The sequence below is a fragment of the Astatotilapia calliptera genome, chromosome 16 (genome assembly GCF_900246225.1).
Source record: "Astatotilapia calliptera chromosome 16, fAstCal1.2, whole genome shotgun sequence".
NCBI classification, from domain to species: Eukaryota; Metazoa; Chordata; class Actinopteri; order Cichliformes; family Cichlidae; genus Astatotilapia; species Astatotilapia calliptera.
The window spans coordinates 23,033,209-23,055,951 of record NC_039317.1 but is presented as its reverse complement, the minus strand read 5'-3'; the positions used below and the strand labels follow the sequence as shown (position 1 = coordinate 23,055,951).

At 38.8% G+C, this 22,743-nt stretch overlaps 1 protein-coding gene across 4 annotated transcripts in view; it reads right to left on the bottom strand.

The window, feature by feature from the left end:
- Positions 1–22,743, bottom strand: part of erbb4b (erb-b2 receptor tyrosine kinase 4b) — a 323,985-nt gene that overhangs the window by 116,019 nt on the left and 185,223 nt on the right. For all 4 annotated transcript variants that reach the window (XM_026144460.1, XM_026144464.1, XM_026144463.1 and 1 more), the window contains exon 3: positions 19,657–19,843. In XM_026144460.1, coding sequence (XP_026000245.1) covers positions 19,657–19,843 — 187 coding nt within the window. The remainder of the gene's footprint in view (positions 1–19,656; positions 19,844–22,743) is intronic.

Genomic DNA, 22,743 nt, shown 5'->3' with positions numbered 1-22,743 from the left:
ATCATACCATTATAACATATTCTTCCATAGTCTTGTATTATACAGTATCTTTGTAACTTAAGAGTAAATATAAAGATTTTTAAAAATATTTTCTGTAATGTTTAGAGGAACATAGCAACCTTTAGTAAAGAGTGGGTGGCTATTAAGTCTTGTTCAACATAAAGGAGTCGGCTGTTCAGTTTCTTTAAGTGAATTTTTAATAATTTAGTTTTTGCCTGTGAAAATTAGCATCCCTATGAATATCACAGTGAATTACCAATACACATTTCTACCCAAAATCATTAATCGTTATTTATCAGTACTGACACACCAAATTTCAGTATCCTAAGATATAACCTCCACCAGTAAGCAAAAGACCATGGCTTAACTTTAGCTTCAGAATTATTGCTTACGGGGATATGAAAAATGCATACTTTTATACACTGTGGGGATAACTACTGTAGCACTTTGGTCAACATCTGAGTTCTTAGAAATGTAATAAAGCCATTCACTACCACATTAAAATGACACTTCTTTAATACGGCTTCCATAGTGTGAAATGCATCCCATCATGCATCACAAACTTTAGATTTTCTATGAGGTCCGTAGATGGGGCACCTCCCACAAGAATTGCATGCAATTTTAACACTGTTAATGCAGTCCCCAAGCAAAACGGTGGTACCCATTCAAATGCAATTGCACTTTTATGTGTTTAACTATTGACCTGAAAAGAACAACTGCATTAATTTGACTACATGGTGCTTCATGAGAGCTACAACAGAGAGATGGCAGTGGTGGGATTTGACTGTCTCAGAACATGCGGTCAGGAGCAGCAGCGTGGGCACTGTGTATGTGTATGTGCATCTCACACAGCTCGACTGATAATAGAAAGAGAAAAAACTGAGATTTAAGCCATGAAATGGAAGAAAAGGGGAATATGTTAAAGACTGGAAAAGACTGTCTTTCTATGAGTTACAGACTTAAGAGTGCGTACAGATACACTTTGGTGTGCTTAATTAAATTCTCTACTATTCACACAACCTTTGAACATCATGACATACCCAGACAACTTCAGCAACATTGTGCATACAGACCCACTAATTTAGACAAATCTAAAATTAATTATGACAACACATGCCAGAACGCCTTCCAAACATTCCCGATGTCACTTGCCAAGACCCTAATAATGTCTTTCTCTTTTGTCCTTGTTGGTCATCTTTGCTAGTCAAGTTAGCATACATTTTCCTGTAAATGGATCAACAATGCTACTGGTAGCTAGCACAGAAACAGCTTTTTTATTAGGTAATAACTGTTGAGTTTGTTAGAAAAGGTCACATTTAAAATGAACTGTCATATAAAAAAAGGAAAAAAAAGAATGTTTTTACAATATATGTTTGTTTTAGCTCCCCTTCTGTAATGCTAGGTAGATGCTAAAGTACCACAACCACAACTTTATTGACATATGCCGATTCGAAATAAAAAAAGGAAAAAAAATCAAAGGCTATTTTATTATCTGCAGGCAGGAACACAGAGCAACGTTACTTTGTTACTTTTTAGTGAGTATGAGTCAGCTGGACTCAAAATTGGGCTCCAGCACATAAAGAATAAACGTATTTGATATTATGATGCATTACATATGCCTATCACATTTAATTTTTAATTAATTTAGGGTGATGTAATGTTGTTCCATTGTTCTAACTGACTTCAACTCCCACTTTTAAGCGTAATATTTATATTTATATATTTATATATTTATATATATATATATATAATATAATATATATATGTGTGTGTGTGTGTGTTAGTACTTAAATGAATCCATTTTATTCTCTGTGTCACCCTAAAGGAGAAGTGTTAAGCTCTTTTCTGATGTATAGTAAATGTCATGGGGGTGTTGGCCAAGGTCCCATCCCCCAAACCTACGCCTCTCCTTCACCAAGATAATTGCATTCACAGGCTGCTGATTAAATTTGGCCCATCCTTCATGAAATTGTTTCCTATGAGTCTTTATGAAAAATGGCTGAGATTTAGGGATTATAGTATTATACCCGAGCAAGGCAAAGCATCTGCTGAAACACAAGAAGAGGGAAAAAAATAAAATAAAATCATGACAGAATTGTTAGGGGGGTGTGGGGTGCAGCCTTCCTTATTTACAACTTGAACTGTGATAAGCCCTCATAATCTGAGCTTTATGGATAGGAGAAGAGCAGAAAGGAAGCGGAGAAAAATCATATTCCAATACTTCGAGATAAGACACATCTACAAGCAAAGAAGACAAAACCAAGAAAACAAATTGGGAACTAGACAAAATAAAATATAGAAAATAAAGAAATAAATAAAGGTTGAAAAGATTATCAAGGGAACATACAAGCAAGTGATTAAAAAAGAGTAAAAGGACCTTCAATTGCTGCTGCTGAGGGCCACTTAGCTTATCAAGGCTGATGTGTGATCAGCCTGCCAGCTGAATTAAAATGAGCCACGCTCTCTGCTCTGGAATGGACAAAACAAACCAGGGTCTGAGAGGGGAAAAGAAAAAGAGAAGGAAAGATGGAGAGACTGAGAAGAGAGAACGGGTATGTACCACAAGCATACCAAGTATGTTGGTTTTACCCAGAGGAAGCTGACTTTAGTCAGTGCATGATTTGCTAAGGCAACAACACGTTACCGAGACCTTGTTTTTTCAAGTCAAATGAGAGATAGTGAGTAACACACTGCAGACCATGGCTGCTACTTTGTTTACACACCTCAAATATGTAGTGAGCATTATCTGTACATCAAGACTCAGTAGATTTAAAGCCAAGGGATTAAGCACATAATCAAAACGTATTAACTTAATGTATTCCTTTTTGTTTTTTTGGTTAGAAAGGTTCAGCTACTCAACACTGATCTGACACAAACAGGTAAAAAAAGGTCTTGCTATTAGCAAGTAATAAGACACCAAAAGAACAACTGGCAAATTAAGCAAAGGTGAGGTAGTTTTGAACTGAGTAAGATTTCATATAACTTTTCCAAAACTTACAATATTCACACCCACTTAACACAGTCACTAGCCAAGCATACTGAAGTGAGAAAGAAGGCAGGGTTTGAACTTCTCTATCAAGCTCTCTTCTCACTACACAGCTATTTTTGGCACATAGTGTGTACACAACCATGTTGTATACACACTATGACTGCCTTCCAGGAGAGATTATCTGAAATATGTGCCATCATCCCCATATTTAATAACTATAATGCTTTCTTCCTCTCTGTAACAGTTAGGTCTTCATTCAGTTTTTGAATATGATCCTTTGGAACACTAAAAAGATTGCTGCTTTGCCTTGGTTGTTTGCTTAACTAGCTCTTTTTTGAGCAGATCTCTTCCTTAGAATGCATACAGAAGGGACAAACAGAGATATTGTCCCATTAAAAGACACACTACAGAAGTTCTCAAATTACAAGGCCTTGTTTCAAAACCCCATGCACTGTAAATATCCAAACACAATTCCAATAAAGAGTAAAATCCAAATAAAAACAGAATGGATCTGCACAGAATCTTTTACTACCTCATTAAAAATATTACCTAATTTCAAATTTCATTGCGACATGTCAAAAATGTTGGGATAAGGTCAAGTTTACCATTGTGTAGAATCCCTTTTTCTTTTAATAACAGTCTATATTCTGGGAACTCAGACCAGTTGCGGAACTTACTATTTAAGCTTCGTCTTTGTTATATATCTGATTTTACAACATGCCAATTTTTTTCAATTGGTGAAAAGTCTGGATTGAAGCAGGGCAGTTCAGCACTTGGCCTCTTCTGCTGTGCTGTTGAAGCAGATTAATTCAATTCTCTTGTTCGGATGAGAACACATGTTGCATTAAAACCTTTATATACCTTTATATTCCTCTACCCCCCCCCCCCCCCAATTTTTGCACATGTCGAGGAGCGTGTCAGGCTACATTACACTGTGTGTTATACTTGTATAACTATGCATGTGACAAATAAAGAACCTTGAACCTTGAACCTTTCAGCTCTAACGGTGAATTTCCAAACGGCAATTCCATAGGCACTGATACACCTTGATACCATCTGAAATGCAGGATTTTCAGTGACCACTGATAATATGTCAGGTGGTTTAGCGACATAGTTTGTTGCAGATTAGCAAACGTCTGCCCATCTTTACGTTTGAGAAACTCTGCCTAAGATGCTCATTTTTACCCAGTACTGACCTTTACCGAGTTAACATAATTAGGTGCAAAATGTCCTTCAAGCTGTTTCTTTTTAGTACCACCTAATTTTTCTAGCCTTTTGTTGCCCCTGTCCCAACCTTATTGAGACATGTTGCTGCCATTAAATTCAAAATAAAGAGGGTTTTTTTGGTTTCTTTGGCATGCAGCATCCCAACTTTTTCAGAAATGGGTTCATATATAGATTTTAAACTTTTTGAGCAGCAGCATCAAGGGTAAAAAATGATGGGCGATCGTGGCTCAAGAGTTGGGAGTTCGCCTTGTAATCGGAAGGTTGCCGGTTCGAGCCCCGGCTTGGACGGTCTCGGTCGTTGTGTCCTTGGGCAAGACACTTCACCCACTGCCTACTGGTGGTGGTCAGAGGGCCCGGTGGCGCCAGTGTCCGGCAGCCTCACCTCTGTCAGTGCGCCCCAGGGTGGCTGTGGCTACAATGTAGCTTGCCATCACCAGTGTGTGAATGTGTGTGTGAATGGGTGGATGACTGGATATGTAAAGCGCTTTGGGGTCCTTAGGGACTAGTAAAGCGCTATATAAATACAGGCCATTTACCATTAAATAATGTACCTTTTAAAAATGAAGGACATCTACTGCATTCTGCATTCATATTGTCTAATTGTATGATATAGTGTGAGATTTTCCAGTTTTACCACTTTATTGTTTGGAATTGAACGTTAAAAGAAGAAGAACATAGAACAAGTTTAATAAAGACAAAGAACCAATAAAAGCTAAGATCATGGATGACTGAGATGCACTGATGCAGTCGCTAATGAAGCTTACATTGATTACTTTTAATGTGTACCGTCTTGCACAAATTAACCTTTGAGTGCCTTTGTCTCTAAAGTCTCAAGATAGTGAGGCCACTTAACATATTTTAATAACCACTTGGATTTCCTACTGTTTTATGTCTGATGCCAGCCATCATATTCGAAGAGCACGATTGTGTTGGATCTTGCCATATGCACAATCCTGACCTCTTTGTATTGGAAAATAGAATAGGTCCCACTTAATATGAACAGGACAACCTGGAAGATTGCGAAGACTGATCCAGAGCTTTAACAAAGAATACCACTGGTGAAAAAAAAGCATGTACCACAGACAGAAACAATTAAAATTTAAATATTTAGTGAAGCCATGGCTGGTGATGCATGTATTAACACCCATCATATCTGTGTGGAAAAGTGAGATGGACAAAAAAGTCTTTTTCATGTCCCATTACCCACCACTGCCCCCATCAATAGCTGTTCCACTTACCCAAGGCTTTGGCCTTAGAGACAAAAATAAGCATATTAATTATTAAACGGCCAGGGGAGAAAGGGGCGAACTTGTCGGGTCCGAGGGTAATATGTGTGTTTATGTGTGTGCTGGCACTAGTGAAAGATATTAAATTTAGGTTTGACAGCAGTGTCTTTTAAATTCACATTAAGCATTTTTAATAAAAATGTAACACCTTTTATCCAGCTGTTTAAATATGTACTTTATATGTTACCAGGATGTAGGATATTCTGAAAGACTCGAGGTTTATACACTATCAAACGCTTAAAGTCCAATATAGGTTTTTGATTTCTGTTTTAACATGTCAACATAAAATTTAATGAAAAAAAAAACTGTTTACACTGTCAACGGTTACAAAATAAACAATTTAAAAAAGTTAACAAGAAACAGTATTTTCTGTGTGATTTTAGGATTGCTTTCTATGAATATCAACCATCTCGTGTCTTTAAGAGTAAAAACATTTCATCATCAGTCCACAGGTGTCCATTTAGACCTTGTAACTAAGTTGATAAAAAGTGACATTTTCCTTAGTTACTTCGGAGACCCATGGAGCTGCCAGTCAGCTCCTATTTTATTTGCTTTCTTACTCATTTTGTTCCTCCTCTGAGATGAGCCCTGAGCGCCTCTGACATCAAAGGCCTGTCAGAAACTCTGTCTGGTCAAAGTAAAAACTGTGTGTCAAGTTTGCACAGCCGTGAACTGACATGGTAAAGGCATAATGACAGCCAGTCAGTGACAGAAACTGAGCATGATGAGCACCATGTGATTGTTTTGAATTTTCAGAAACATAGAAAGAAAGACAATGAAGTCGATACAGTATAAACTGGAACTTTTAAATCTTTAAAAGTATGAAGCTCTTGACTAATTTATATGTATCCACACATATATTTACTTTATCTCTTTTGTACACTCAAAGCAGTGCTCACCTAATCAGGACAGGCGTAATTAATACAAAATACTTACAGAATTTATAAGATTTGTAATATTTTCATTGACCAAAACGTACATAGCTTTTGTGTTTTGTTTTGTTTTTTAAAGAAAAAAGAGACCCGTTTAATCAACAGTATGTATTTTAATATGCTTCTCTAGTGAAATAGTTTACTTATTTGTCCTTTGGAGGTATACTATTGTATGGACTTTGCGGTGTAAGTACCGCAAAGTCCAAGTCGCACTGGCACACATGGTAATTTACATAATCTACAGAGGAGACATACATGCTTGGGCTCTTCTGTGTTTCCTGTTGGAACAAGAGGGAACAATTCAAACGTGGTTATGAAGTAAGAGAACAATGTCCTGTTGGTCTCTTGCCCAATTTTACATCTACATCGTGGCGGATCTATGTCTGATCTAAGCCACTGCCTGGGGGGATGGAAATGTTTGAGAAAAGAGAAGAAGACTGTGTTTTGATTATTAATTGGCATTAAAATTCTTTCCACGCCTACTTTAACTTTTAATGAGGTGAAAGTCAACTCTCACTTAGAGGAGGCCGTAGAGGCTCCTTTAGGAAGGCAGACTGGTAATGAGTGGTATGTAGGTATGAGAATATTGTGATATTACCAGATAATATTGCAGTATTATCTGCTAAAGGGGAAGCTGAAGTAAGGTCATGTCCTGGAATATATTCTATTCAGTGAGGACAGACTGGTCTGCAGTGTAATCATAGGAAATGTAAATTGTTTATTGGAAAGAGACGAGTGTAGGGACTAGTGTAATGCATTCACACATTAGCATTCTTGCATGAAATAAAACAAGCAACCGAATAAAGAATGACATAAACTGCTGTTAGAACAGACAAAATTGTCAGTTCTATGTATCTGCATCAAAACACTTTAAAAGAAGTTGCTGACCAAAACAATCTCACTTAGGGAGGATAATTGATATCAGACTGCTTTAATAGCATACAGAAGAAGCAATCACTAATCTGCCCTGCACTTTGCCAGATGCTGTCTAAATGTGCAGTACTATACTAATGTCTTGAGCCGCTCCTCATTTCTTTAGCTCTTGCTTCCATGGAGCCAGACTTTTGTATAATTTGTGGTCTTGAGCAGTAGTTCTACAGTCTCCATTTTCAGAGGCTTTTCTTGTTTCTTGTTTGTTTTGTTTTGTTTGTTTGTTTTGATTTTGGTTGTTTAGCCACTTAAAACTAACCCATGAATCATTGATGCATAAAAACATTCCCTAAATCAAGGCATGAACTAGTGAACAGAACAGAGATTAGCAAAGAACCAACTTTAAATAGCATATTTAAAGAGATAGAAGAAAAGTGGAGAACAAAATAAGAGCTGGGCTGATTCTCTTTTTGATACAAGAGACATCGGCCTTGGCTCCCTGGTGCTGGACTATGTCGAGCTTTACCTCTGCTTTTAAAAAAATAAAACTTTGTTTTACACCTTTAGACACTCCGTATATAGCGATCTGTCACTAATAATTTTTTCTCCATTTCTGTAGTTGGATCTATGAAAATAACAAAAATAATAGTTTTACAGGTATGAAATATATTTGCTACAACATGTCTACATTGTCTGCAGTGTGTCCTTAACAGAGATGGGCAGTAACATGTTACTGTAATCCGATTACTTTTTTCAAGTAACGAGTAAAGTAAGGGATTACTATTGCCAGAAGGTAATTAGATTACTGTTACTTTCCCATAAGCAGGCTGCGTTACTGCGTTACTAAACCGTGATTTTGTTTGGGAGAGTGTCTCATTACAATGACGTCTGAGCGTGTGACGCTCATGGCAGCAACAAACATGTGTAGATCAACAATGGATAATATGGAGTGCAGGAGAGAGAACGACCATGCAGCGTTCAAAGCTTGGAAGTCCTGACATTACTTTGAGTTTGATTCCATAAAAAGTGACAAAAACATTAGCAAACATTAGTGCCAAATCACAACAACGGTCACCTCAGAGCACTTTATATCGTAAGGTTAGATACCATGTTTCTAAGATTTTTACGGCCAAATACAATACTCTGTTTTCTCTGGATTTAGAAGTAGGAAATTAGAAGTCATCCAGGTCTTTTTGTTTTTAAGACATTCCTGTAGCCTAACTAATCAGCTTTGTCACTTGGCTCCATAGATTGATAAAGCTGGGTATCATCTGCACAGGATTGAAAATATATAATAAGTCTTTGATATGATACTGCCTAGGGGAACCATGTGAAATGCAAAAAGACTGTATCCCAGCACAGATCCTTTGGAACTCCATAATTAACCTTGGCATGTGAACAGAACTCTACATTTACATGAACAGATTGAAGTCTATTAGACAGATATGATTCGAACCACTGCAGCCAAATACCTTTTAATACCCGCGTGTTTTAATCTCTTTACTAAAGTATTGTGGTTAGTGGTATTAAATGTTGCACTGAGGTCTAGAGATGAGTCCACTGTCAAAGCCCATCGTTACATTCACTAGTGCTGTTTCTGTATTGTTATGAATTCTGAATCCTTACAGAAACTCTTCAGATAAACCATTCATCTGAATATGATTAATTAGCTGTTTTACAACTACTCTATCATGAAATTTTGAACTTCGTCAGGCTATAATTACCTATGAGTGCTGGATCAAGTGATGGCTTTTTAAGAACTGGTTTAATTACTGCCACCTTAGAGGCCTTTGGAGTATAGCCCATAAAAAGAGACAGACCGATCATACATAAGATTGAAGCATTAATAAACAGTTTTGTAGCATTAGGGGTCTAATAGAGCTGTTGATGGTTTAGAGGAAGTAATTTTTGAGGTTGACTAGTGAAATATTCACCTTCAAGTTTATTAGAAATATGCAAATGCTGGTTTTGCCTTGTATTTTGCATCTCCATATATCTTTGCATATGTTTCAATAAATCACTGGAAGTATTTCCCAGTTTCCCAGCAATAAAAATAAATAAATAAATAAATATATATATATATATATACACACGTGTATATATATATATACACACACGTGTATATATATATATATATATATATATATACACACGTGTATATATATATATATATATATATATATATATATATATATATATATATATATATATATATATATACACACGTGTATATATATATATATATATATATATATATATATATATATACACGTGTATATATACCGACACTAACAAGCTGATCTACAATACGGCAGCAGTGATCAGTGAGATGCTTGGCTACAAGTTGAACAGCCACAAGGGGCAGTACCCTCCATGGAGAAGGAGGCTAGAGGGCAAGATCAAAGTAGCACGGAGGGAGGTTAGCCAACTAACGGAGTTGCAGAAAGGTGCGACAAAGAAGGTGCATAAGAAATACAGCAAGCTGTCCATACTTGAGGCCTTGGAAACTGCCAAGCAAAGACTCACAGCCTTGGCCAGCCGCTTGAGGAGGTACACCAGAGAGATAGAAGGCAGGAGAATAAACCAGCTGTTCTCCACAGAACCAGCAAAAGTGTACTCTCAGTGGCAAGGGAACAATAATAATAAGAGAACAGCACCACCAAGGCTGCAATACTGGAAGAGCATATGGAAGAAGGATGCAACCCATAACAGCAATGCTCAATGGCTAGTGGATCTGAGGGCAGACCACAGCAACCTCCCTGAACAGGGTCCAGTAACCATCACAGTGGCAGATATACAAGAAAGGGTCTCCAGTATGAAGAGTTGGACAGCACCAGGGCCCGACATGGTTCACGCCTACTGGCTAAAGAAGCTGACTGCACTCCACGAGCGTCTGGCAGCACAAATGAACCAGCTGCTAGTTAACGAGAGACACCCGGAATGGCTAACTGAAGGTCGGACGGTCCTGATCCCCAAGAACCCCAAGAAGGGACCGGTCCCCTCCAACTACCGACCAATAACCTGCCTCAGTACTACATGGAAGCTCCTGTCAGGCATCATATCGGCTAAGATGAACAGCCACATGGGTCAATACATGAGCGGGACACAGAAAGGAATTGGCAAGAATACCAGAGGCGCAAAACACCAGCTACTGGTAGACAGAACAATCAGCCGAGACTGCAAGACCAGACTGACCAACCTGTGCACTGCCTGGATTGATTACAAGAAGGCCTATGACTCAATGCCCCACAGCTGGATACTGGAATGCCTAGAATTGTACAAGATCAATGGGACCCTAAGAGCCTTCATCAGGAACTCAATGGGGATGTGGCGTACAACACTAGAGGTCAACTCCAAGCCCATAGCACAAGTCACCATCAAGTGCGCGATCTACCAAGGAGATGCTCTGTCCCCACTGCTGTTCTGCATAGGCCTGAACCCCCTCAGTGAGCTCATTAACAAGACTGGCTACGGATACCGACTACGGAACGGAGCAGTTGTCAGCCACCTCCTGTACATGGATGGTAAATGGTAAATGGCCTGTATTTATATAGCGCTTTACTAGTCCCTAAGGACCCCAAAGCGCTTTACATATCCAGTCATCCACCCATTCACACACACATTCACACACTGGTGATGGCAAGCTACATTGTAGCCACAGCCACCCTGGGGCGCACTGACAGAGGCGAGGCTGCCAGACACTGGCGCCACCGGGCCCTCTGACCACCACCAGTAGGCAACGGGTGAAGTGTCTTGCCCAAGGACACAACGACCGAGACTGTCCAAGCTGGGGCTCGAACCGGCAACCATCCGATTACAAGGCGAACTCCCAACTCTTGAGCCACGATCGCCCCACGATCGATGACATCAAGCTCTATGCCAAGAGTGAACGAGACATCGATTCACTGATCCACACTACCAGGCTATACAGCAATGACATTGGAATGTCGTTCGGACTGGAGAAGTGTAGTCGGATGGTAACAAAGAGAGGGAAGGTAGTCAGAACTGAGGGGATTGAACTACCAGAAGGCAACATTGCAGACATAGAGGACAGTTACAAGTACCTGGGGATCCCGCAGGCGAATGGGAACAATGAAGAGGCCGCTAGAAAAGCTGCAACCACCAAGTACCTGCAGAGGGTCAGGCAAGTCCTGAGGAGTCAGCTGAATGGTAAGAACAAGATCTGGGCCATCAACACGTACGCCCTGCCCGTGATCAGGTACCCTGCTGGGGTAATAGGCTGGCCAAAGGAGGAGATAGAAGCCACTGACATAAAGACAAGAAAGCTCCTTACCATGCATGGAGGGTTTCACCCCAAGTCCAGCACCCTGAGGCTGTACGCTAAGTGGAAGGAAGGGGGCCGGGGACTGGTGAGCAGAGATGGGCAGTAACGCGTTACTGTAATCTGATTACTTTTTTCAAGTAACGAGTAAAGTAAGGGATTACTATTGCAAAAACGGTAATTGGATTACCGTTACTTTCCCGTAGGAACGCTGCGTTACTGCATTACTAAAACCGTGATTTTTTGCGAGAATGTCTCATGACAGTGACGTAAGCGAGTGCGCCGTTAGTGACAACAGCTGTCTGCAGATCAACAATGGATCACATATCGATTGTGGGAGAGAGTATGAGCGTGCAGCGTTTAAAGCGTGGAAGTACTGACCTTACTTTGAGTTTGATTCCATAAAAAGTGACAAAAATATTAGCGTCCATTGTGCGTGGGAAGAAAACTTCTTTTTACAGCGAAAAAAAACCCCTAAACTTCCAAGCAAGCACCGAGTGCGCCATGACGTAATGGGAAACTCACAGAGAAACTCGCGGATTCTTCAACTGACCGCGGCACACCTGCACCAGGGTAAACCTCCGCCTACCGTAGTCCTGCTTTACAGGTGAAAATAGAGCAACAGCACTGCTGAGTCTTTGACTTTATTTATTTTCTGCTGTGTTTTACTTGCATCTATTTGAAAGAGTGAGTGTAAACACAAAAAATATTTTATTTTATGTGCTGGAATGTGCAGAAAATAGCTTTAAATGTTAAACTAATTTATTCAAGTCAGAGAATGTTGCATATAATTAAATTTTTGCTTGATGCATAAAGTTAAAAGATTAAAACTGATAAAACAAGTTAAAAAGAGACTTTTCCATTTGATTACATTTTGTATGATGGATTATGTAGAAAAAGTAGAATTGGGCTGAAAGATCTATCGCTTTATCACCTATTCAGGTTGTAAATCGTGTTTTTAAAAAGTAACTAAGTAACTAAGTAATTAATTACTTTTGAAAATAAGTAATCAGTAAAGTAACGGGATTACTTTTTTGGGGAAGTAATCAGTAATTAGTTACTGATTACTTTTTTCAAGTAACTTGACCAACACTGCTGGTGAGTGATCCATAGAGGCTGGGGTCTATCACACCAGGCAAGACCCCAGGTGCAGGCTGTGTAAAGATGCCCCAGAGACAATCCAGCACATAACAGCAGGGTGCAAGATGCTAGCAGGCAAGGCATACATGGAACGCCATAACCAAGTGGCCGGCATAGTGTACAGGAACATCTGTGCCGAGTATAACCTGGAAGTCCCAAGGTCAAAATGGGAGATGCCCCCAAGGGTGGTGGAGAATGACCGAGCTAAGATCCTGTGGGACTTCCAGATACAGACGGACAAAATGGTGGTGGCTAACCAACCGGACATAGTGGTGGTAGACAAACAGAAGAAGACGGCCATAGTGATCGATGTAGCGGTTCCGAATGACAGCAATATCAGGAAGAAGGAACACGAGTAGCTGGAGAAATACCAAGGGCTCAGAGAAGAGCTCGAGAGGATGTGGAGGGTGAAGGTAACGGCGGTCCCCGTGGTAATCGGAGCACTAGGTGCGGTGACTCCCAAGCTAGGCGAGTGGCTCCAGCAGATCCCGGGAATAACATCGGAGATCTCTGTCCAGAAGAGCGCAGTCCTGGGAACAGCTAAGATACTGCGCAGGACCCTCAAGCTCCCAGGCCTCTGGACCCGAGCTTGAAGGATAAACCGCCCGCCTGGGCGTGCTGGGTGTTTTTATATATATATACACACATATATATATATACACATATATATATATATATATATATATATATATATATATATATATATATATATATATATATATACACACATATACATATATACACATATACACACATATATATATACACACATATATATATATATATATATATATATATATATATATATATATATATATATATATATATATATATATATATATATGAACGACTTTTGCACATTACTGACTATATTATGTTATTATTACTTTCATTTTCCTCTTCATTGTATTCATGATTTGTAAAAGCTTTTTATACAAAATATTTGTACATTTCTATATTCCTTGCAGGCAGGTAAGAGAATAGTTTAAGGCTTTAAAGATTAAGGGGAAGTAAAATGCAATAAACCTAAGGTGGGATAATAATGGTCACCGCTGTTTGAGTTAAACTTTGCAGTCTAAACATATTTAAGGGAGCATGAACTCTGTTAAAACTTTTAGACAACACAGTCCATCATTTCAGTTCTTTGCCAAATGCAGCACACAGAGAGAGAGACGTACACATTTTTAATTGGAGATGCTCCATTTTGTATTATTATCTTTCCTTTCTCATGGCAGGTTTTGCTATTGTTGTCCATTAATATTTCATAAAGCACATTTATTTTCTGCTTATGAAATCTCAGGCATCGCATTATTAAAGACTGAAGAACAGAACAAATAACAAAAGCATAAAAAAGAGAAATATCCATGCACCCTTTAGACCAAGCTGTGAGTGACAGATCCAGATGGCCCTGGAAAAAATATAATCGGGTAAAATGTTAAAGCTAAAATAAGTTAATTTAAGGGAAAGTAAGAATAATATGAAGTCATTTAATTAAAGGACTCCAAACTGTAAAAAATGAGAAATTAAAAATGACAAAAATATTTTACGTTTTTTTTTTATTAAAAATGTGAAAAACCCTTTATATTAAATGAAGACATTAAAAAAAAGAAACACAAAAAGAAACTTTTTGAGGAATTCAGCTTTGCTGACCTGTGGCATAAAAACAAATTGCTTTGGTAATTTCTCTCTCTCTCTAAGCCACATTACACTGCAATCACTTGATATCAGTTACTACTCATGGCTTGTTTCGGGCTTAAGTTTAACATGTGCTTCCCCACAATCCACATTAGAGGCTCACAAATGTGACAATATGAATGTCGTCCTTCAAAAAGACGCCCCATCTTGCCCCCTTCCTGCAGTGGTGAAATATTGAGTGTGACACAGGAGTAATTGCATGGGAAGTAATCAATTAGACACACAATTGAAGGAGACCTGAGGTATGTGGGCTCCCAGGCAAGAGGCTTGGCTGAATTCTTGTGATGTGCACTGGACCAATCTTCTCTGGCTCCCGTGGCAGAATTTCTCTTTCGTCTACTAGTAGTTAGACGGCGAACGAAAATCTTGGGGATCAGAAAAAGGCACCAATTTTATGCCCCCCATTTACCAGTTCCTTGTCTGGGGGAAACACATTAACTCAAATCATTCCCGTCAACGTGCCCCATTCCATCCTTTTCCTTCTTCCCCTGTGTATCACTGTCACATAACACTAAGAAGGACACACGGAGCAGATGATATTGTATGTTCGTGGTCGATTTCCACACTCAACAACTGCAGTAGCCTTTGGAGAACAGAGTCAGACTCAAGTGCGCAAGAGACTTTTGCATACAGTACAGATTGGTACAAGCATGCATGTGTTTGTGTGAAAGGCATCAGTGTGACAAATCAAGACAGCCAACTAAAATATGATGACCAACAGAGAGCCAAAGACAGGGATAAAGAGATGGAAGAAAGACAAAAAATGGGATAGACAAAGAGAGAGCAGATGGGCCATGAAGGAGTGGTTAACGCCTTGGCGTAAAACACAGGCTTGTGTACATGCATGCGATGAGAGAGGATCATTCAGCAGATGGGGCCTCAGATTGGATGCTTCATTTTGGACAGACGCAGTGCAGGCGTAGGGTGGTTAGAAAAATGAATCAACAACACAAAACAAATCTGAAAGAAATGAAATGAGGAAAATGGAGGGGGGGAGGGGGTGGCAAAATCAGAAAGCTCATCTGTGTTGTGCTCCTTATTGAGGCTGTTATTATTTTGCCAGGGAAGCAGGCTGTAATTACCATGTGAAAGCACAGAGGCTACCCAGGGTTCATGTGAATCCAGACAGAAGTGGTGAAAATGTTTGCCGTAACAAGAAGGAGGACAGTGCGGGTCATTATGCATCAAAATATGGATAGGGAACTTTGAAAATGTCAGAAGCCAGCTGTATTTAACCTTTTTTCTTGCTTGGACATAGGGAGAAGTAAAAAGAATGACTTATTTAAAGCTTTTCCTTGTAGCTATCAGAGAGCTCACTTGAACACCCAAAATGCCTAAAAATGAATAGTCTTATAACGGCCGGGACAGTTATTTGTTCCAGAGGAAGAAATGTCAAACAACAAAACTAAACTTTCTGCACTTAGTGCCTATATTTCTTATTCTATACACCCCCGTGCACACACACTATCCTTAACTTTCCCCAGCTTGACTGTGCCTTATATTTCATATTCATGAGGATAACTTAGCTAAGCTTGATTGAAAGGTGCATCAGAGGGAGTCCTATCCCTGCTCAGCCAGAGATGTCCTCCACCCCATCCTCCAGTCCCCTCAAATCCAGAGAGTCCATTCACAGCTCGCGGAGAGTGCACCAGAAAAATCAATAAGTGCAATGCTACAATATACTAGCGACAAATTGATTTCATCCCAAGGCAATTTCAAACCAAGTAGAACTGTGTGTGGGTTTCAGCACCGAAGGGGTCTTTCACTGTGCCTTCTTTCGATTAGCCCCTTATGTATTTAATATGTTTTATCCTCTTATATATGTTGCTTATGAATTTTATTGATCATTTTACACTTCCCCTGGGAGCTACTGCAAGAAGAACGATGGGCTAATATGACAGCAACATCAAAGGCCTCGTAATGAATGAGACTGCTTTGGACTTGCTACAGCAGCTGAAGGAAAGGAAGAGTTTGATCTCTGCTGCTTGAAGTACAGGAGCGGGTTTATCCTGATAGTTTTAGCTTATTTCCTTTCTCCGCTTGCGCACAGCAGAATGATGACAACTGCAACAGAACAAACTGGGACACAAGTGACTTGTCTCTCCCCACAGCAAGAGCTTGTTTAACTGTCAGGTCCATCTGCACAAAAAACAGTGATATGATAGACCCTTCAAGACAAGTTTCTTGTTCTGAAGTGACAAGTTTGTATAAAGGTTTTCTAGGGTCCACAGTTATAGATATGATCGTGAACGGCCCTATCTACCCAAAGCTGACATGCATGTATGTGTGAAAAGTTCAAGACACAAGAGGATAGGTCCTTTTAAAAGTAATACTATCAAGCTATTTGTGATTTAGGTCACCTCAGTGTCTTATCTCCCTTGATGTAATCCCACACTGACCAAGTGATGATTAGGGCCATGTGGGGTATATTAATTGTTCTTCTAGAAGCACACGTGAGAGCCATTTCCGATCTCTACATAATATACTTCAACACAAACCAAACCTTTAATCGTTAAATGATTGCATCTTAATAAGAACAAACAACAACCAACATGTTTTTGTCACCACGAAAGCGAGCACAAGGGTGAAACACAAGCACTCGTAGTTATGAAGTAGAGCAGATTCTGACCCTGGTTGTTGTGCATAACTTCCCCCTCTACTTCATGGCTTGAGGCCACGGAAGGCACATCAAACAGCAGCTTCTCACAGAGAACCGCCCTGGCCTCCCTCCGCACTCACTTCAACTTGGCACCACAATGGAAAAGGAAGGGCACAGCAAAACGCTATGCTGGACAAATGTAATTCCCCAAGTATGGCACCACGTGTGAGAAAGAATAGAAGGCAGAACGTTAACACCCCAGCACATACTGAAGCTGCACATGCAGACTGATGGCTGCGTTGTTTCTCGCAACTCTGGGGAACAACCAGGAAAGAACAGCTGAAGACAACAATGAATTATTTAGAAAGTGAATTTGGAAGAAGTAAGGAAGGCACAGTCTCAGTACCATCCTCACACATCTTCATAAATTCAAAAATTTCACTAGGTCATTTTGTTCTTTTCTTTTTACATTTTTTGAACAAGCCAATGTCACTGTCTTCTTCTTATGACTCAGTGTTTCCCTTGGAATTATTTAGATTGTGTCTGTATTGTTTAGATAGCTAGTTGTTCAATTCTAGTAAATTCTGTGTGCTGTAAATCTGATTTAAGAGCGTTCTAATTAAGAAATAATTTTAAAACAACATTCCTTATCAGTCGTAACATGCGTGCATTTTTTGTGGTACTAATCATTCATATATCATTCTTAATGCTTTCCTGTGGATGTCAGACTGTTTTTCATGACAGCAGACCAAACATTTTAGAAAAGTGACAGTTTTTGCACTTGATATTCAATTAGTTTTTCCAAAGACGTGTACTAGTATGTCACCTGCAACAGACACCGCCCCAACATGACCCACTTTGAGTAAGCAATTAAGAAAAGTTATTATTGTTTTTATTTATTTATGTTTTGTTATTGTAATTTTTAAATGTAGGCAACAATACAGGTATTCATTATTAATGTCAAAGCTGCTGCAGAACAAGAGCTAACATGTGTGGCAGATGACATTTTTATTGCGATCAACACACAAGCATAGAGATGTGCTGATGCATTGATCACTTAATGTATCTATTTCTCCATCTTGAACATTATCAGAGCTGCCAAGGGTCATGCAAACCCTTATTTACTCTTATTCAGCCACCACAATGTATCGATTCTGTCCATATCTTCGCCCGCTTTGATCATTTGTGATGTTGGATTTAGCTTCAAGATGAGTGAATGGCAGCTTTGATCTTATTTCGAACACACTGCAAGAAAGGTGTGCTGCTCTGTAGTGGAAAAGCTGTGCATCTTTTTTGCGAGTCTAGAGGTTCATTTTGTGCTGACCTCAGGGTCAGTCTGCAGAAGATAACCTTCTAGCACTGGATCATTTTTCATAAAAAGGCAGAGCCGCCCACACAATCCTTTCTTTCTTACTACACAGTTTATCAGCAATCACTGGGACACAATATTCTCAAATAGATTTCAGGTGGTAACTCATACAAGAATACGTTTTGTCTGAGCAATAGCTGGAAATAATAAATTAGATGTATTTTCTCAACTTTGTCAGATGGTATAACATCCCTTCATATAAAAAGGTGAACTGTGATAACAGCACCCGTCACTATAAAGAAAAAAAGTAAAGAGTAACCCACTTCCAGCACACTTAAATTGTTTGACTGTGCAATGTGAATTATAAGTGCAAGTATACATACAGTATGCTCTGTGTCTTTGCCAAAAGAGTCAAGCTGCAGTTTACATCCATGGCTGTATGTTTGAGTTTTTTAATCTTGTTTGACAAAACTCCAGTCACGACTTCCATGAGTCATAGTTAAATACTGAATATTTTCAGAGTCACAGACCTTTAAATTACATGGTGATAGTTTAAAATTTGACATTTTTAAAATTGTGATTTTTTAATTTCTTAAGTTCCAGAAGCAGAAAAAAATATATATTTTAAGGAATATTTTAAGGAATGACAACTAGAAGATGAGCCTGATATCAAAATATAGGTAAAAAAAGAAACCTTTCATATTCTATAACTTGTTTTGATCAGCTAAATATACCACATGGTGATACAACCCTTTAAAGTTTACCCAAAAAGTACTTTTGAAGTTTGTGAATTATCAGAAAACATCTAGACTTCTAGTGTTTGATACTCCATGACTAAGATATTAATGATGGAGTTTTGTTTTTGAAGCTCAAGTGTATCCATGATATAAATGCTCAAATTTGGTAGCAATAGCAAAGTCATGCTGAGCATAAATGGGAATTTGGCTTTAGACTGTGAGACTTGCAATAATTATAAACTTTCATGTGCTTTGCATGTTCTTGTACTAAAGGCATTGTGATTCTGAGGGGATCATTTTGGAGACACTCACTGTTTTTTTTTTTCATGGAATGGGCCTCTTGCCCTAACTATTGCTTGCACGGAGGCCTAAAAACAACATAAAATGAAAATATTCCTCTATTTTCATCACCTTTTGTTATAATTTTTCTTAATACACACAGCTGATTTTAATGTGATCCTTCTAACTCAACTCTGAATTGTAAAAATTGATATTACAGGTGTTTTAAAGCTGGATTGTTTTTTTTTTTTACTCATTACGTGTCCATTAACATAAAAAAATGTAAGTAACCAAAAAATAATTCAACTTGCCTGTGAGATTTTTTAGACCCAACTGGCGCAGGCCAAAGTTTCCATCACGTCTGTAATTGAGGAAGATTGCAAGGGAGTAGCGGTCCTCGTATAGCTTGGTTCCTCGGATGATTCTCAAGTTCTCTAATGGCAGGTAGTCAAACTGGTTCAGAGCCACCAACACATAGCCTGTCACTTCCCTGATAGACTGTGGATAGAGGTATGGAAATAAGTGTTAGTGTGCAATTTAAGTGTGTACATGTTGCATAGATGAAAACACTAACAACACATTTCTAGGGAAAAAGAAGAAGAAAAACAACTTGTGCTTCTCATGGCGAATGTAAAATTAATTCAGTAAACAAGTTAGTGTAAAGGCAAAAGGCACAAGGTTATCACAGTTCTGTGTTTATAGTGGCTGCATGTTCTCAGGCTAAAATTCATCACATAATATCTAATTGATCAAGAAAAAAGATAACACTGAATTTCTGCAAGAACATCCATTTTAGCGTCTTCCAGAAACTGTTATTAGTTCAAAAACCTCATGTTTAGTGTCTGTAACAAATTATAATTTGACAGAAATATAATTGATGTTAACATTGCCTATTTTGCAGTTCAGTATATTCGTTATTATTATATATATTTGGACAATGACACAAGTTTAGTTTTTTTTACATGTTTACTGAAACATGTTCCAATTGTAGTTATAACTACAATTGTCTATTATATATATATATATATATATATATATATATATATATATATATATATATATAATAGACATGGACATAATGTGTAGACTCTCAACTTTTATTTGGGGGTTTCCACATTCAAACTGGACAAAGGGTTGAGGAGTTTCAGCTCCTTAACATGTGCCACCCTCTTTTTAAAGGGACCAAAAGTAATTGGACAATTAAGTCAAAGGCTATTTTATAGGCAGGTTTGGGCAATTAATTTGTTACATGTATGTCATTATCAGTTAAGCAGATAAAAAGCCTGGAATTTATTTGAGGTGTGGTGCTTGGATTTGGAAGATTTTGCTGTGAAAGACAACATGCGGTCAAAGGAGCTCTCCATGCAGGTGAAACAAGCTACACTTCAGCTGAGAAAACAGGAAAAAAAAAACATCCAAGAAATTGCTACAATAGTAGGAGTGGAAAAAATCTACAGTCTGGTACATAGAAAGAAAGAAAGAAAGAAAGAAAGAAAGAAAGAAAGAAAGAAAGAAAGAAAGAAAGAAAGAAAGAAAGAAAGAAAGAAAGAAAGAAAGAAAGACCGACCGACCGACCGACCGACCGGATTTTAACGAGGAAATGTGGAAACACAAGGAGGATTTAGCAGGAGATTTGCAGACGCACCGACAAAGGACTGAGAAAGACAAACAATAAATACACTGAGGCATGATAAGAGTGGAAACAGTGAAACTGCAGTGAATTGGATGCGACGAGACGGGGAAGCAAAACGTAACACACTGAACACAGGACGTGAGATAAAACAAGAAACACTGAGACACAGACCTAACACACAGCAAAGGGGACGAACAAGCAAGGAGGCAAAAGATGAGACACAAGGAGAGGAACAGGGGAAAAAGGTTAGTGAGCGAGAGAGCGAGCGAGAGACACGGAGAGAGATACAAACATGGAGACAGAAAAACCTAACAGAGAGGAAACTACAAACTGGGGAGCAAGAAACTCAGAAACATAGAAACAACTAAACTTGAGTCTAACTGTAGGACTGGAACCTAACCACCCTTATAATACAAAAGTCACAAAAAAAAACCAACTCAAAAAGCTGAGTCAAAAGATACCCTAAATGAGTATTTTCCGTTACATAATTTGTCCAATTACTTTTGAGCCACTGAAATGAAGGGATTGTATTAAAAAATTCACTAGTTCCTCTGATTTTTATACAATCTTTTTGTTAAACCCACTGAATTACAGCTGAAAGTCTGCACTTACATTTAAAATTCATAGTGGTAATATGCAGAAACAAATATATACAGACAGAAGTTTCCCATTTCTTAAATATCAGTGACAGAATTAGCCAGAATGACCAATTCTAACATCTATTTTCTGTTTAGGTTTTAGCCAAACTCAGGACAGAGCATTTGAAATAATTCAGCGATTGCGTGTTATCCTGTTTATTTGCAAAGCAATAGCAGACATGCATACTTCACCTTACATTTGCTTTTGATGTATTTGTTCAAATTTTTAGGTGGACATAGGTACAATAATAAAATAGATTAAAATAGGAAAGCAAAAGAATTTAAAAAAAAAAGAGGACTACAAGACAAAAAATCAAACAAACTAAGTAATGTACTCTAAGCATCTGTCTTCAAGGTCGTTCAATAATGCCAATGAGCTGAGTTCAGGCATCTAGGAGAAGAATTGACTGTGGGGTTTGTGACCTTACTTCAAAACTTGGCACAGGGTTCGGGATTCGTGTCCGGGGCCTGGCCTGGGGTGACTGAGCCACAAGGACAGGCACTGCTTCACACTTTAAATGTCATTTAGGAGGGGATATAACGACTGTCGAGACTTTGGCGAGAAGCCATCCAGTTGGATCTGCTATTGCATGAATCAAAGTGACAGGCTGTGTCCTCTTTCTCCCATCCACCATCATGGTGGCTGTCATTAGCAGACAGGCGGTCAGAGAAGTCTTTCCACGCTGGCCCACTGATGCTGATAATCAACAAGTCTGTGTGTGAAGTGCTGCTGCAGCTGATGTACTGAGCTGAAATAAGTCCTAAGGAGGGCCCTGGCAGTGTAGTCATGGCGGCTGACAGCTGTCAGAGAGCATGGCCATCAGCCACCAGTAAGTAAGCCACAGTCGCAGCTCTGTCATCATTACCCAGCTGATTACCATTAATAGAAACAGACAGGCCTTGAGTGTCTGTGTACCTATGTGAGTGATTGATGGGGACGTTACATTCAGTATGTCTCTGAATGTGTTTATCAATTTAAAAACTACCTGGAGAAAAAAGGACATAGCACAAACTTCTTTGTGCTGATGAAAATATCCAGTGAATTAATAAGAGCAGTGGTGGGTTTGAGGCTTCAAACGTTGAGGAGCATTATGATGGTGCAACTAAACTTGACCACACCATAAATG